The sequence below is a fragment of the Choloepus didactylus genome, chromosome 2, assembly GCF_015220235.1.
Source record: "Choloepus didactylus isolate mChoDid1 chromosome 2, mChoDid1.pri, whole genome shotgun sequence".
Classification (NCBI taxonomy): domain Eukaryota; kingdom Metazoa; phylum Chordata; class Mammalia; order Pilosa; family Megalonychidae; genus Choloepus; species Choloepus didactylus.
In genome coordinates, this window is record NC_051308.1 from 202,860,677 (window position 1) to 202,877,065 (window position 16,389).

Here is a 16,389-nt window from a genome sequence, read left to right on the forward strand (position 1 = left end):
ATGCTGCCCCCAACTGGTTCCTATGGTACTTAATGTTACCACATCAGAACATCTCAGATAACCTAATTTTTAACTTAATTTTTTTCTAAGCATTTTCATATATTTTAATTAAATTCTCATAGTAACATTGTAAGTTTGGTGGATTAGGGGTTTTCATAGATACTTTAATTGATGAGAAAACGGAAGGATAGCTTTGTTAGTTGGTTTGTCCAAAATTACCTGGCTCTAAAGAGGCTGAACTGAACTATAATACAACCTCTTGTCTACTATCCCTTTAGGTTCCCTGGTGCATTGTAAATTCAGTATAACCCAAAAAATAAGTATTAAGGACTTAATTATAGTCTTAGAGGAATTTGCCCCTTTTTCTCCCTAGGGAGGCAGAGGGAGATAATCCATCATGTTAAGGTTTGAGTAAATTCATTAACCTATTAGGTGAAAAATTTTGAGTTCTTACTCTGCATGAAGCTCTCTGACTCAGATGTTGTGGCCTCTACTTCTCCAATGTAATGTGGTATTAAACAGCATGGACTCTGGAGCCAGACTGCCTGAGTTTGAATCCTATCTCTGCCTCTTACTTACTAATTGGGTAACCTTGAGCAGGTTGCTTAACCTCTAAATGTCTTAGTTTCTTCATATGTAAAATGAGAATAATAGTATACTTACCTCATAGGATTATTTCGCAGATAAAATGAGATGATATGTGTAAAAGTGCTTAGAATAGTGCCTGGCACAAAATAGCTGCTATCTTTATTCTCATTTGTATATTAATATGCTTATTCTCTCTTAAAAAAAAAAAAAGTAAAGCAGCAGCCCTTCATAGATACGTAAGAATGAGGAACAGCCAAATTTCTTCAAAGAGTATATCTTCACATAGTTTTTCCATAGCCCTCCTTACTCCTATTCGCTCCTTAGTTCACTTCCGTCTTTCTCGTCTCACCACTTAACTGAAACTGCTCTTGCCAAGGTTGCCAGTAACTTCCTAATTGTAAATCCAGTGGACATTTTCCAAGCTCATCTTCCTTGACCCATAGCATTTGATACTATTGGTCATTTCCTTTTTGGAATGTTCTTATTTGTTTTCTATGATGCCATTCTTGTTTGATTCTTCTGTTTTCTGCCTGCCTCTTGAAATATTACTATTCCTTGGAATTCCATTAATGTCCCACCTTACATATTAACCTTTGGGTAATTTCATACATTCCTTGCCATCAGTGACTATTTCAGTTCAATATTTTTGGCTGGTAAACATTAGTCTCCAGCCCAATTGTTGTTCCTAAGCTTTAAACTGACTGTTTATAGGGCATATCCACCTGGGTTGTCCCATAGGCACCATATACTTAACATGTCTCAGCTGAACTCATTATCTTTTTTTATTTTTTTAGATTTTAACCCCATATTTAATCAGAAGCAAATGAACTCATTATCTTTGAACACTGCATTTTCTTATAAAAACTGCTCCTTTTCCTGTATTCTGGTTATCTAATAATGACATCCAGGGACCCGGAATCTTCCTAGAGCTTTTGATTGCCCTCATTTTCCCCTTCCCCCAATATGGGTAGTCATCAAGTTTTATTGACTCTGCTATCTAAAATACATCTTTCACTGTTCCAATGCTTTCATTACTGCCTTGTCTCAGGTACCCTTATCTCACCAGGATTATTGTGCTCCTCTCTCCATGATTATTGCAATAATCTCCTAACCTATTTCCCTCTCTCCATATTCTCCTCTCCCATATATCTACCATACCATTGCTAAGATAATCTTTTCTTCAAGAAAGCAAATATGTTGCTCCCCTGCTTAAATGCTGCTTTTGTTCCCTGTGGACAAGATTTAGTCCATATAGCTTAGCAAAGCACATCTGCTTCATTTCCTGCTTCTCCTATATATGCACCCTGGTCATATTGAGCAAATTAGTTTCCTGAATGTACCCTGTAACTTGCATATGTTGTTCCCTCTGTATGAAGTGTTATTTCTTGCTACTCCAGGTCTCTTTCAGACTCATTATTTCCTCTGTGCAGCTTCCTCTGACTTGCCCAGACTGAGTTAGTATCTTTATTCTCTGCACTGAATAATACTGTTCTACCTATACATACCTATTTTTTTTAGAATTTGCCACATGATAATATCTATATCCCTTAATACATTGTGATTTCCTCAAAGAGAAGGATCTTTATGTGCAGTACCTACCATCATGCCTTTATTCAGAATAAGCCCTTGGTAACTTAAAAGTATATATACAGTCCCAATCTTCTAGGTGTTTATTCTCTAGTGGTTTTACCACCAGCGTTAACATTTCTGACAAATGGTAACTGGGTTTCCCTTCTGTTTCGCAGTATATCAACTCTGGGAACCTGGAACAGTTGTTAGACAGTAACCTGCATTTGCCCTGGACTGTGAGGGTGAAACTGGCCTATGACATAGCAGTGGGCCTCAGCTACCTTCACTTCAAAGGCATTTTCCATCGGGACCTCACATCTAAGGTATGAAGGCTTTACTTTCACAAGTCTTTGAGGAACACTGTCTTTCTTCCTTACCAAGAAAGTCGTACTAAGAGACCAACCATTAATGATCGTAGAGATGATGGAGAGCTCTTATAGACGTAACATTTAATCACAGAGGACACAACTCATTACTCCATTTAGCTAGTCCTTAGAAAGCCTATCTTCAGTCAGAGCAGATCCCATTCAGTTTGGAGCCAGACAACATGTATGTCTTGAGAGCCTGTATGATTTGACTTCAGTCTCCTGTATGTGTATTGCTGGAGCGGTGCCATGAGGAGGATTAAGGGATTCTTGCCTTATAGGATGACAGCCATTAAGGTGGTGTGGAGGCCTGTCTCTTAGTGTTATCTCCCATGGCCTCCAGGAAGTAATTCTTAGCTAAGAGGAGTTCAGTGATTTTTAGTCATTTGAGTGCAGGTTTTGAGGGCCATAATGTACTGACCCATTTTCTGTCTGTGTGATTGAGTTTCTGCCATCTTGCCAGTTCCTTTTTGGTGTCAGTTTGTCTCTGTAGTATTCTCTTGCTGTCCAAATTGCTGTGTGACAAGGTTAGAAAAGAGTTGCTTTTAGAGGAAGTTGGCCAGGCTACAAGGTAGGCACCTCAGGGCCAAGTGGCCCAGGACACCATCGTGACAATGCTTATATAAATAGTACTGTTTGGTTATTGATGGTGGAACTGTAAGGACATAGAACATATCTAATATGACTTCTTTCCAAGAGCTGAATTCCAAGTCTTCTAGGGGAGGGATATTAGAATATTGTACGTATGCAAGAATAGCTGTCATTTCATTTCCCACCCTCAACACATGCATAATAGATGCATACCTGTAATTATGCACCCCTTCTGTTATGGATAAGGGGAATTGGAACCTGTTATAAGAAGTTTTCAAAGAAAACAAAAGCAGGCTGTACTCTTAGAGCCAACAAAGCCGACAGCAGCAAGTCCCTGGCTACCTCACCCTGAAATGGTTCTTGTCTTCCTCTCAGCAGTCTTGTCCCTGAGGGACCCTGGCCATTGGTTTATAAACGACTGCATGGAAAATATCTTTGGTTAGTTGTTTGTTGGTTCCCTTACTGTGGTGGGGCCATTTGTAGTCAGCTGCACTGTTGTTGAAGGAGTGCTCAGACCAGCAAGTAGAATCTTGGAACTAGCTAAGAACTAGCTGTGAAGAGGAGCCCTTACCTACTTCAATACCTAAAAGAGCTGGACAGTTAGATATTTGGGACCTGAAAGGTGGTATCTTATACCTTTATTAGCTTTTTCTTCTCCCTCAGAATATTTTAGAAAGTCAAGATTAGGAAAACTGCACTTGTTCCAGACAGATAGGTGGGGTTGTATCAACTTAGACACTGCCTTAAATGAAGTCTACTCTCATATTGGGCATCCAGCCAAAATCAAATCATTGCTTTCTACTCAGACAGCATCTTTTCTTCCAAGGTGTGGGGAGTTATCTGTCAATCACAGATATTTCCCCCACACCTACATGAGTGTCTAGTCCTGTCCCTGGCACTACAGATGAAAGAATATTAGAAAAGGAGCATTTCTGACCTTGAAGTACTTACACTCTTGTTGGGAAATAACTAAAGAATAATCCACAGCATTTTATAATTGTGTGTTCTACTTTATGGCAGACTAAGATTTTCAGATCAGGGAAAAATCACTCTAGGGTAGGATAGGATAGGTTTTCTGGAAGAGATAGGTCTCCCTGTCCCCCAAGAGTTAATCATATTCCCTTCTGTGCCCCAAAAGCACTTTGTTTCCATTGTGCTAGTGTTCAAGTGTGTTTCTGTCTGGGCTTGTCAAGTTGTATTGTAAAAATGACTTCCCTTTTTGAACCTATAGTATAAGGTCAGTTTTCTTTGGTTTTCTCTGTAGGAGGTGGGTATCTCAGGGTCATTTGGCCTGAGACAAGAAACTAGGAGCTTAGGAGAAAAAATTCCCTCTGTCTCTGAGCTGTGCTTTCTTGGGTCTGGACTTTAAGGAGATGTTGAGGATACTTTCATGAGGTACGAACAAATGACTTTTGCAGCCTGGAGGCAAGCTGAGAAGTATACTGTGGGGACTTCAAGTTGAAGACAAACAAGGGAGTCTTATTTTACGAGCCACATCATCCAATTCAAGATTCGTTTTGTGTTCATTGTCCTTTTATCGTCTCTGAGCTTTTGGTAAAGCTCTGTCTAAATGTTAGAGCCTTATTTTAACTGTGTTGCAGGGATTGGGGGAAGGTTGTATATCCACACTTAGGCCAGAGCAGTCCCTCTCAGGAAACCTGTTTGGTACACCTCTTATTCTCTTTTGTAGTCCTGGTACCTGGCATCTAGCACAGAGCTTGTCAGAGTAGGAGTTTTCTGACTGTTGAGGAAATGGACTTGATGGTGTAGGAGCTAGAACATTTGCTCAACAGCTGAGATTTTGGATATCAGGCCCAGTTTTGTCCCACCTTTTCAAATGACTTCACTGCCCTTGGGACCTCAGTGTTCTGGTTTGTAAAACAGATTCTTTCCTTGATCTCACAGGACTGATCAGTCAGGGATTCTCAGACTAAAGCTCACAGGAGGTGGGATTTAGAAAAGTGGAAACTGTTCCAGGTGAGTAAACTAGGACAGAGAGAAGCAGATGCCTTTTTCCTGATGATCTTGAGCTTGTGGGAAGGCAAAGAAATTTCCTAGTTCCTACCAAAGAGCCTCCTGAAAGTGCTATTGCTTTTGTATGATTCATATGTCAGTGGTTACTGCAATACTGCTCTAAGAGGGAAAAGTCTGTCAAAAACAACGTGATACGGATTTGTGTACTAGCGATGCTGAGAATTTACTTAGAAGGAAGTAAGAGGTAGTATGGCTTTAAAAATATCTTGTTCATGAGCTTCCTCAAGAAGTGGCAATAGCCACACACAGGTTTGTGTTTGTGCTTTTGTTTGTTTGTTTCTTGGTTTGTTTTTATCTTTTATTCTTTATTTTTAATAAAAGGTTTGGCTGTTAGGAGCAGTTGAATACTATTACTGTCCCTCATCAGGCAAGTACCACTAATGTGGGGTTTAGCCCCTGGGAGTGTGAATTGCACCTCTAGTTCTTGATAAAATTTTTTTTTTAAAGTTTGCTTCAAAGCAGCCATTCTGGGGGTTCCACCAGAGTGAAAATGCCCCTCTAGTTATGGTCTTAGGCTATGCCACACAACTAAAAACAGAAAATGTCAATTTTCAGAAAGCAAAAAGAGCACAAATTAGGTAGGAGCAAAGTTGAATGCTAGAAGGCTGTAGAAAGTGGCTATCAGGGCTTCCTGGAGTTTTTTTTTTTTTTTAAATAATGAGAACCATCAACAGCTCTGGAAAACATTTATACTGTGCTATTAGAGGACATAGTGCTGGGAACATAGAAACAACTGGAACCCAGTCTGTAACCTTCATGGGCTCTGAGTCTAGTTAGAGAGATATATATGTGAGCAGGTCATTACACAAGAGGTGTGGTAAAGGTGTGGGATCATGTGGTGGGATTGAGGGCAGGGGATGGGTCACCTAACAGCAAACCAGATAATCTTCTCAGTCTTTAGATTATAGCAGTCCCTGGGGCATTTAGGAGGGCAATTCAGTCTCTGATCTCTGTGTGCTATGAAAAGAACCTCTTAATCTTGAGTCCTTTCCTTCCTGATCTCAGGTGGTTTATGGAGTAGGTTGATTGGGAATGAAAGGTAAAAGGAGATTATACTTTGAAAGACTTTTTTTTTTTTTTTTTTTTTTTTTTGGTTACAGAAACAGCTTTAGATTAGCACTACCACTGACAAACGGATTTGGCATTTCTCCACTTCCATGGTTTTATTCGGTGCCAGTACTAATGTGCAGCTCTTCCAGGATACCTCAGGAACTACTCTCAGGTGCCTGTTCTGGCCCAGTTCTGAAGGATTTCTGTGGGCTTTCACGAGATGCATGCATGGACATCCTTTGATTCCTTTTCATCAGGACCTTGGTCCCTAACAGGAGTCAAATGTATGATTGGTCTATGCATTTTGACACATGCTTTTGAAAGAAGCCCAGTTGCTTCAGTCATATGGCCAACCTTCATTTAACAAACTTTTGCCAAGCCTGTTCTCTGTGCCTTTGCTAGATTAGAGACACAGAATGAATGGGATCATTCCTTGTCTTTGAAGAGCAAACATGTAAGTCTCTGTGCTGCACTGTGATTTTATAATACGGGTGAAAACAAAGAGGAGTGGAAGCCTGGCAGCAGCAGTGCCTGGACTGCTTTTTGAACTGGAAAGGCCACATTTCCCCTCAGGGCAGTCTGATTGGGCCTCTCTTATGTCTGTCTACTGCTTTGTCTAGACAAAGCTATCTTATTCACAAACATTGTGTAATGGGTCTTATATCCCACCCAGCTTGAAAATTGGTTTTGGCTCCTTTAGGACTGCACAGTGATCTGTACCCCACATTTTGTACTCTATAGCCACATGGTCTGTATGGGGCCATGTTCAAGTTGGGTGAGAAATTCAAGCATTATATTAGATGCCCTGTTGGAGGTAGGGCCTAGTGCCCCAGATAAAGGTGCCTTATTGTATTGCTTGCACAAACAGTACTGCTTTCTCCATGGGCCTTGGCCCAAGCTGCTTTCCTAAGGCTACACTGTTCCTGCAATTACTGCTGTCTCCAGCAGAAACCCTTTCAACCTGCTCCATCAGGGAAGGCCAAGAATCATTAGGAGAGAAACTATGTAGAATCAAGTGACCTGAGTCTTTACCACTTACAGTTCTCATTTTGGATGTAAAAATCTCAGATATGCCCACCTGAAAATGTTGTAAAGAGCCAAGTACAGAAATTTTAATATTTCCACATTTTTCCCCAGTTCCTCAGGGGGGGCCTGCAAATACATTTTTATTCTCTGCCCAAATTACTTTGGGATATATTGGAATTTCACTCTAACCTGTACAAACCTACCAGATCTCACATCCTATTCAAAGTTCCATGTAGTTATGAAGTGTGAATAAACTGACCATACAAGCTACAGAAAATTTAGATCCTGCACCAAATGAACATATCTTCCCTTGGTCTCACACACAAGTTGAAGTTTTAAAACACCGTCAATATTATCCTTTACCCTTTGGCCTGATTTACCTTAGTCCTAACCAGATTTGCTTAATTCATATCTCTAATTGAGATCTGAACTCTTTTTCAGCTTTTTAAACAGTTGCTCTATGAGGTAATACGGACATTCATAGCTGCCGAACTCTAGCTTTGAGTCTCAGGTGTCACACACATACCCAAAGTTCCAGAGACCGACTAGGTTATACACAAAGAGCTCAGCATCTCAGAATTTAGAGATAACCATTACAACTCATGAATGGATGTGACTGCTGTAAGAGCTTGCAATCTAGGGACCTTTACAATAAGCGTTCCCCTGATAACCTATGCTGTAAGATTCAATTTTCTGAGTTTACACATTGTAGTTAGTTCATATTAGTGAGGCATTATAATGCGTGTCATTTTGTTTCTGGCATATTTCACTCAAAATGCTGTCCTCAAGTACATTCACCTAGTTGCATGTCTTACTAAAAAATTGATTGGCATAATAGTAAATAGTCCAGGATGAATCCCAGGTTTCTACCTTAGCTAACTTCATTCCTTCTTGTAGCTGCTGAGCTGATTTTTGAAAATTGAATTCTACTTAGTAAGTATTTGGGGGAAAAATATTCCAAAGAGAATGGCCTAAACAAAGGCAAGGATACATAAACTTATGGTGTACAAACTGTGAGGTTGGAGTAGTGGGAGATAATATTGAAAAGGGAGTAGTCTGATCATGTCATACTATCTAACTTGGATTTTATCTTATAGACAGGAAATAAGGAACTCTTATGGGCTTTTAAAAAATAATAAGAGCTTTATTGAGATACAATTCATATACCATAAAATTTACCTTTCTAAAGTGTACAATTCAATGGCTTTAGTATATTCCCCCACAGAGTTGTATAACCATCACTACTATCTAATTTCAGAACTTTTTCATAACCGCAAAAAGAAACCCCATACCTGTTAGCAGTCACTCCCTATTTCCACTTCTCTCCAGCTCTTGGCAACCACTAATTTATTTTTGGTTTCTATGATTTGCTTATTCTGGACATTTGATATAAATGGAATCACACAGTATGTCTTTGTTGGCTTTTAAATAGGGAGCAACATTTATTATATTAATGTTAAATCTAATATAATATATAATATATATTTATATATAAATTAAATCTAATGTAAATTAGATTTACATTTTAGGAAGATCATGTTGGCAGGAATGAGGAGGATAGATTATAGAGGGCCAAGCCTGTAAACAGAGAGAACAATTAGGAGACCATTGCAGTATTCAAGGGAGTAATGTTGAGGACCTGAACTAGGGCAATTAGTTGTGGTGATGGAGAGAGAAGGACCTCTCTGAAAAATGTTTAGAAGTTAAAATTGATTGGCATAGAGGAGAACCTAAGATGGTGGCTAGGTGAGACAGGGCGAAAAAACACCTCCGTGAAAAATACTAGATAAAAACCAGAAAGGGACCCAGAACACCAATTCCAGCGATGCACCAGCTGGACAAGGTCTGCTAAAACCACAGGGACCGTGCACTTGGTGAAACCGGGAGTCTGCATTCTGAAACCAGTTAGTAAGCTGGCTGAAAGTCCCGTGGCGGCGCTGCAGTGTGGGGAAACTGCGGGTTGGCATTTGGAGATGGAAAAAACCCGAGAGCAGCTGCAGATATGGCAGTGAGAACCGTGCAGTGAAGCACTGCAGGAGCAGGCTGTAACCAGCTCCTCAGTGTCTGGCATGGAGGACAGCCCTCCCCACACCCACTGCTGATTGTCTCGGGGCCAGAGGGACAGAGGGCAGAGCCAAAAGGAGAAAGAAACCGTGCCCCTTGCAGCTGGCTTCCCGGCGTGCTGGCGACACTCCTGTCTGGGGCCAGACACACAGCCCCAGAGCCATGCCAGGAAACCCAGTCTGACGGGGAGTGTATCCCATGGCACCGCACACACGCCACAGTATCGGCCGTGGACAGTGGCCTTGGGTGCACCCACAGCTAGTTGTCCTGGAGCTGGGAAGGCGGAGCTGTGTGAAAAGGGAGGGGGTTGAGATGCCCCATTCAGCCATTTTTGCATCAGGCTGGGAGGGCCCCTGCACGGCCCAGCGGCCCGGGGCTTCCCTTGAGGGAAGGCGCGCACTTGTGACGTAGCACAGCCTTCCCTCAGCAGAGGTCCTGGAAGATCACAGCTATCAAGCAAAGCAAATGCCAAGAGGCCAAAAACAACAGAAAATCTTAAAGCATTTGATAAAACCAGACAATGTGGAGAACCCAATCCCAAACACCCAAATCAAACAATCAGAATAGACACAGTACTTGGCACAATTAATCAAAGTCAAAGAATGAGAGCATGGCACAGGATATAAAGGACATGAAGAAGAGCATGGCACAGGATATAAAGGACATAAAAAGACCCTAGAAGAGCATAAAGAAGAAATTGCAAGAGTAAATAAAAAAATAGAAGATCTTATGGAAATAAAAGAAACTGTTGGCCAAATTAAAAAGACTCTGGATACTCATAATACAAGATTAGAGGAAGTTGAACAGTGACTCAGTGTCCTAGAGGACCACAGAACAGAAAATGAAAGAACAAAAGAAACAATGGAGAAAAAATTGAAAAAATTGAAATGGATCTCAGGGATATGATAGATAAAATAAAACGTCCAAATTTAAGACTCATTGCTGTCCCAGAAGGGGAAGAGAAGGGTAAAGGTCTAGAAAGAGTATTCAAAGAAATTGTTGGGGAAAACTTCCCAAAGCTTCTACACAACATAAATACACAAAGCATAAATGCCCAGCGAACTCCAAATAGAATAAATCCAATAAACCCACTCTAAGACATATTCTGATCAGACTGTCAAATACTGACAAGAAGGAGCAAGTTCTGAAAGCAGCAAGAGAGAAGCAATTCACCACATACAAAAGAAACAACAGAAGACTAAGTAGTGAATACTCAGTGGCCACCACGGAGGCAAGAAGTAGTGGCATGACATATTTAAAATTCTGAGAGAGAAAAATTTCCAACCAAGAATACTTTATCCAGCAAAACTCTCCTTCAAATTTGAGGGAGAGCTTAAATTTTTCACAGACAAACAAATGCTGAGAGAGTTTGCCAATAAAAGACCTGCCCTAGTTCAGATACTAAAGGGAGCCCTACTGACAGAGAAACAAAGGAGAGAGAGATATCGAGAATTTTAACAGACATATATAGAACCTTACATCCCAAATCACCAGGACACACATTTTTCTCTAGTGATCACGGATCTTTCTCCAGAATAGACCATATGCTGGGACATAAAACAAGCCTCAATAAATTAAAAAAAAAAAATAATTGAATATATTCAAAGCACATTCTCCAACCACAATGGAATACAAATAGAAGTCAATAATTTTTGATTTGTAACTCCACTATTTACTTCCTACAGGATATAAAATACATAAACTGTAATGACAAATCAGTGATTTTGGACTCAATGTAAAATATGTAATTTTTGACAAGAACTATATAAAGGTGGGGGAATGGAGGAGTATAGGAACATAGTTTATGGGTCCTATTGAAGTTATGGATTTAAGAGGTTAAATTTAAGCCCCACAGTAAACACAAAGAAATTATCAGAGATTATGACCATAGAGATGAAAAGTAGAGTATGGGTTATGAGAAGTGGGAGAAGGGGCAATGGGAGTTAAGAAATGAGTGTAGGGTTGCTGTTTGAGGTAAAGGGAAATCTCTAGTAATGGATGGTGGGAAGGAGATAGCATTACAACATTCTAAATGTGATTAATCCCACTAATGGAATGCTAGGGAGGGGGTAAAGTGGGAAGATTTAGGCTGTATATATGTCTCCACAACTGAAAAAAAAAAAGTTTAAATAGATGACAATTGAATGCCAAGGACGATCCTGGATGGGATCTGAGGATGGAGGACAGGAGGCTCAAAGGGACACAGGTGGGACATAAGAAAAAAACAAAAAGGAAATATAGAATGTAAGCTTTGTATCAATGTTGAACTTGAACTTCTTAGCTGTGCTTAATGGGATTGCATTAAAGAATGTTCTTGTTCATGGGAATTGTGTATGTGAATTATAGTGTTTGTTCAAGGATGTGTGCAGCTTGCTCCCATATGTTCAGAAGACAGAGCAATAGATGATAGATGATAGATAGGGAGGGAGGGAGGGAAGGAAAGAAAGAAATGGCGGTGTGACCGTGTGTTAAACTTGATGGATCTGGTTATCGGGGGAGGGGGGCCAGGGTATGCTGTGTATGGGGTTTGTATTGTTTTTGCAACTGTTCCTGTAACTTTGAATTTATTTCAAAATAAAAAAAAAATTAATTGGCATAATAGTAAAAAGTCCAGGATGAATCCTAGGTTTCTGCCTTAGCTAACTGCATGGGGGAAATAACAGCTGACATAAAAATACAGCCAGAGTTACAAGTTTTGAAGGAAAAAGATGAGTTCAGGTTTGCATGTAGGAGTTCAATATGAGTAATTCAGATGTCCAGAAATCAACAGGATGTATAAATCTGAAGTTTGAGGGAAAGGGTCAGGGCTGAGGTTATATATTTGGGGGATATCAGCACAGAGATGGTAATCAGAAAAGAAATGTGGGATAGCTCCAGAATAGAGGACAGAAAGAGTAGTAGGCCCAAGATAGAACCCTGAGAGCATCATCCTTATGGGATAGGGAGAAGAGCCTGCACTGTAATCGATGGAGTAGCCAAAGGAAATCTGGAAATTTAGTATCATAGGAGCCAGGAAAAAAGAATCAAAAAGGAGAGTCTCTGATAGCTAATTTGTTAGCTTCTTGATCACAACTGTCTTATTCAGCTCTACAGGCTCAGTACTAACAGGATTCCTGAATCATATGTAAAAATGCTAAAGAAAGTAATTGGCAGCATCAAAAGCAGAAATCGAGCTGATTGCTATGGAGCTCATTGGGCTCCTCAGTGAGTATTTTTGGCAGAAGCCAGTGAGGAATGAGTGGTAGATAAGGAAGTAAAGTGTGTTGCCAGCAAAACCTCTTAGGCCTTTTGGTAGACTCAAGAGTTTCCTGGGAAACTCCATAGGGGTAAATCTTGGTCAGGACTCCTCTCTTATTTTCCTGTTCATCTCAGATGCAGATTCCTTAAGTTTGGCTTTTTTGATGGGGAAAAGTTTTCTGGTATCCCATCCTCCCTTTTGGCTCCAGATTCCAGCTACTGGCTGTGGAGAAGCCCTAAAAAGTGCATAGCTCACACTCCAGTTCAGAGGCAGACTGGGCTAGGCAACCTTGCCCAAAGTTGTGGGACCCTGAACATCCCTGCTATATCCATTTTTTAGCTGGTTATAGAAAAGTTGCTGTTGTAAAATCACTCTTCTGGATGGGTGGTCTTCAGTGAGTGAACCGTAGGCCTCCATGAATATGAAGATGGGGCAGAAACTGAACAAGTGAATATTTTGACAAGGGCTATGGCCATGTCCTGCTCCTTATCTGCTCCTCCCAACATGTCTTTAACAGGGTAGTTTCTGAGGACTATAAAGCCATAGTAAATAGGACTTTAGACTGAGCCATGGAGACAAATGGGTGACAGATCTAAGCTGCTACTGCCTCAAGGCCAGTGTCCCTTAGCCAGGGTTTGGCTAATACACAGACTGGCCTAGGGCCCATTTTCTCACAGGCAGTCAAAGTCAGGGATCCGGGGGTGCTGAGCCAGCAGAACGTATATGAGGACCAAGGCCAGGACAAGTACAAGGACTGTACTGATTGGAGGCTAGAGATGGTGTATGTCTTTCTGAGATCCAGGGTAGGAGAAGATATGAGGAAATCACAGGCTCCTTCTAGCTCAAGGAAGAAAGTAATGATCAAGTGAAGACCAGAGTAAGAAAGTGATTTGTATACCTGATGTCTAGTAGGCAAGAAATAACTTGGCAATGCTTTGGCAACTGGATGCCAAGGCCGGTAAGGAAGGAGGGCTGGTTTGAGTCAGATAGGGCCTTGCTGGATTCTTGCTCTGTTTCCTCTGGAGGAATTGGTGTGGGGCAAGTGCCTTCTGAGCCAGAATAGTGTAAAATTATTTTGAATGCAGCTATTCAGGGAGGGCCGTTTGCTGCTTTGTGTTTATTTACAGGTTGTTTAGGTTCTTCCTTTCTCTGGAGACAGCAACATTTGCTCAGAGAGCATATCCTGAGCCCTCTCCCATGAATTGAGTACTGAGAGGAAGGAAGGCTCAAACCAGAGCCTGCTGCTCGTAAGGAACTCATATCCTCTCTTCTGGATTGTAAGAGGTGGCATAGAAGAGCTAAAGGAGTTGAAATGAGAGGAGGAGATGAGGGTGACGCTGGAGAGGTCAGGGCTGGAAAGGTAGCTTGCCTTAAAAGGCACACAATTTTCTTAGGTAAAAAGTAGAATGAGAGAACATTCCAAATGGAAGGTAACAGTATAGGTAAAGGCAAAGCTTTGAAGGGCCTGTTTAGACCTGACAAGTCAAGCTTGTCTGGGACAAGTTTGGATGTGGATGTGTACCCCGGTGTACTAAGAGGCATGAGAGAGGCTGTTGCATCAAGCCAGATCATAGAAGACTTTTGATGCCAGGGAGGAGGAGGTTGTGATCTCATGGGCAGTGAAAGTTAGTGTAGACTTAGGCACTTGTCCTATTCCTAAGTTACCTGGCAAAGTCAGTCCTAGGCTTTGGGATTCTGCAGTATGAGGAAAAAGGAGGAAGGCCAGGAGCTTGGTGGTCTTTCTTCACTAGATCGTAAGCTCCAAGAGTCCCTGTTTTGTTCTCGGCACTTTGAACCATGCCTAGCACATAGAAACCATAGATAAATATTTGTGTTTGGAGCAAGAAGTGAATCCTAGGGCAGCCACCAAAGATCCAGGACTAACTTAACTCACATGGGTGTCTCAGAGACCTCCCAGTTCTGATCACTGGCACAAGATTCTTAAGTACAGACTCAAGGAGGGAGCAAAGAGAAAATAGGGCAAGGTGTGTGCTAGCTCTATGGCTGGAACACACTGTGTCCTCTTCTTCTTTGGGAACCCTAGAACTGCCTGATAAAGAAAGATGACAATGGTTATTACTCTGCGGTGGTGGCTGACTTTGGCCTGGCTGAGAAGATTCCTGATGTCAGGTGGGTAGCCCTAATGGGTGCCAGGGTCACAAAGCCGGGGCAGGGGGCTGAGGCTAAAAGAAAATCTCAGCTTCCTCCCCTGAGGCCAGAACTTGGCCACGGCCCAATCTCAGCCCCCTAAATTCAGTCAGTCCTAGTCTGTGCCCACCCTTGGGAGGAGAGGAATTCCCATAGAGATCACATTCTGCCAGCCAGTGGCAGGCCCATTCTCCTTATTTTCTCACCCCACAGCATGGAGAGTGAGAAGCTGGCTGTGGTGGGCTCACCCTTCTGGATGGCACCTGAGGTTCTCCGAGATGAGCCCTACAATGAGAAGGTGAGCCTGGGGATCTCAGAGCCTAGTTCTCTTTAGAATCCACTTTTAGCAGAAAGCATCCAGGATCACCGTTTATGTTCAGGGTAGGAAATCTACATCCTTCCCACTAAGAGCAGGGCTGGTACCTGGAAGCTTCCCAATAAATGAATTGAATGAAATAAGGACAATAGAACCAGGCTTGGGACATGATGACATGGGAGGCAGATGCCCTACCCACCACCCCATTGAGAGGGAAACTGAGGTCTAATTACCCACCAGGCGGACGTGTTCTCTTATGGTATCATCCTCTGTGAGATCATCGCCCGTATCCAGGCTGATCCGGACTATCTTCCCCGCACAGAGGTGAGCTGTGGAAATGGGGTCAGTGCCACTGGGATGGGACTGGTTTTGAAGCTACAGAACTGTTTTGCCCTTGGGGTGGAGATGCTGGAACTCAGACTGTGGCTATTTCTCAAGGGCAGCTTCCAGCCTTTCTTTCTCAGTTGGCGAGGATGGGGATTAATGACCTGTGCCCTCCCCCCTGTGCCCCGCCATGTTCCTTCCCATACCCATTCACAGAACTTTGGACTGGACTATGACGCCTTCCAGCACATGGTGGGAGATTGTCCCCCGGACTTTCTGCAGCTTACCTTCAACTGCTGTAATGTGAGTATCCTATTCTCCCTGGCCTTGCTTGGTGAGAGGCTGACTGAACCCTTTTTTTCACTTGGTTGGGATTGATAGCATTCTCCCTGTGTCAGTGCCCACCCCCTTCCTCCAGGCCTGGCAAGACAGTCCAGAGCCCGGGACCAAAGGAAGAAAACTTGTTTTGTATTATCCTGCAGGTTAAACCCACCATCCCTTGCCTTGGGTGAAGATGGAGCTCTGGTCAGGTTTCATTTGCTAACTGTGGATCCAGCTCGTCCTGAGGCTCCATTTCCTTCATTTTATACAGTTCTAAGGCTAGACTTCTCTCTTCTGATCAAGGGTAGTCGGGTGTTGTTTAGGTAACTCCCAGAGACAGCAGAAAGAACCCAAGGAAGAACAGAGTAAATAATGGTGCATACTTTTGGAGGGTTCAGCCAAATAAGGGAATGAGACACACGGGTCTGAGATAGGCGAGAACAGACAATAGCATCTTCCCTGACTTTAACCCTGGATCACCTTCATGGCCTGAGGCCATCACAAAAATCTCTTAGCTATGCATCTGAATCTTAAAAGATGTCAGGAATAGAGTCAAATGCCATCCTTGGGGTAGGGGATGTAGAACAAGGCTAATGGCTGGTGTACATGCCTACAGATGGACCCCAAACTGCGACCATCCTTTGTGGAGATTGGGAAGACCCTGGAGGAAATTCTGAGTCGCCTTCAGGAGGAAGAACTGCAGCCCACAGTCAAGGGTAAGAGAACAGAGAGCCCAAACTGATCTCAAGGGAGGC

At 42.2% G+C, this 16,389-nt stretch overlaps 1 protein-coding gene across 6 annotated transcripts in view; it reads left to right on the forward strand.

The window, feature by feature from the left end:
* TESK2 (testis associated actin remodelling kinase 2) overlaps positions 1-16,389 on the forward strand; it is a 164,001-nt gene that overhangs the window by 145,740 nt on the left and 1,872 nt on the right. For 4 of the 6 annotated variants that reach the window (XM_037827365.1, XM_037827364.1, XM_037827366.1 and 1 more), the window contains 5 exons: positions 2,334-2,480; positions 14,570-14,655; positions 14,887-14,971; positions 15,230-15,616; positions 16,251-16,350. In XM_037827365.1, coding sequence (XP_037683293.1) covers positions 2,334-2,480; positions 14,570-14,655; positions 14,887-14,971; positions 15,230-15,616; positions 16,251-16,350 — 805 coding nt within the window. The remainder of the gene's footprint in view (positions 1-2,333; positions 2,481-14,569; positions 14,656-14,886; positions 14,972-15,229; positions 15,617-16,250; positions 16,351-16,389) is intronic. The other 2 variants (XM_037827367.1, XM_037827369.1) reach the window with 2 other exon arrangements.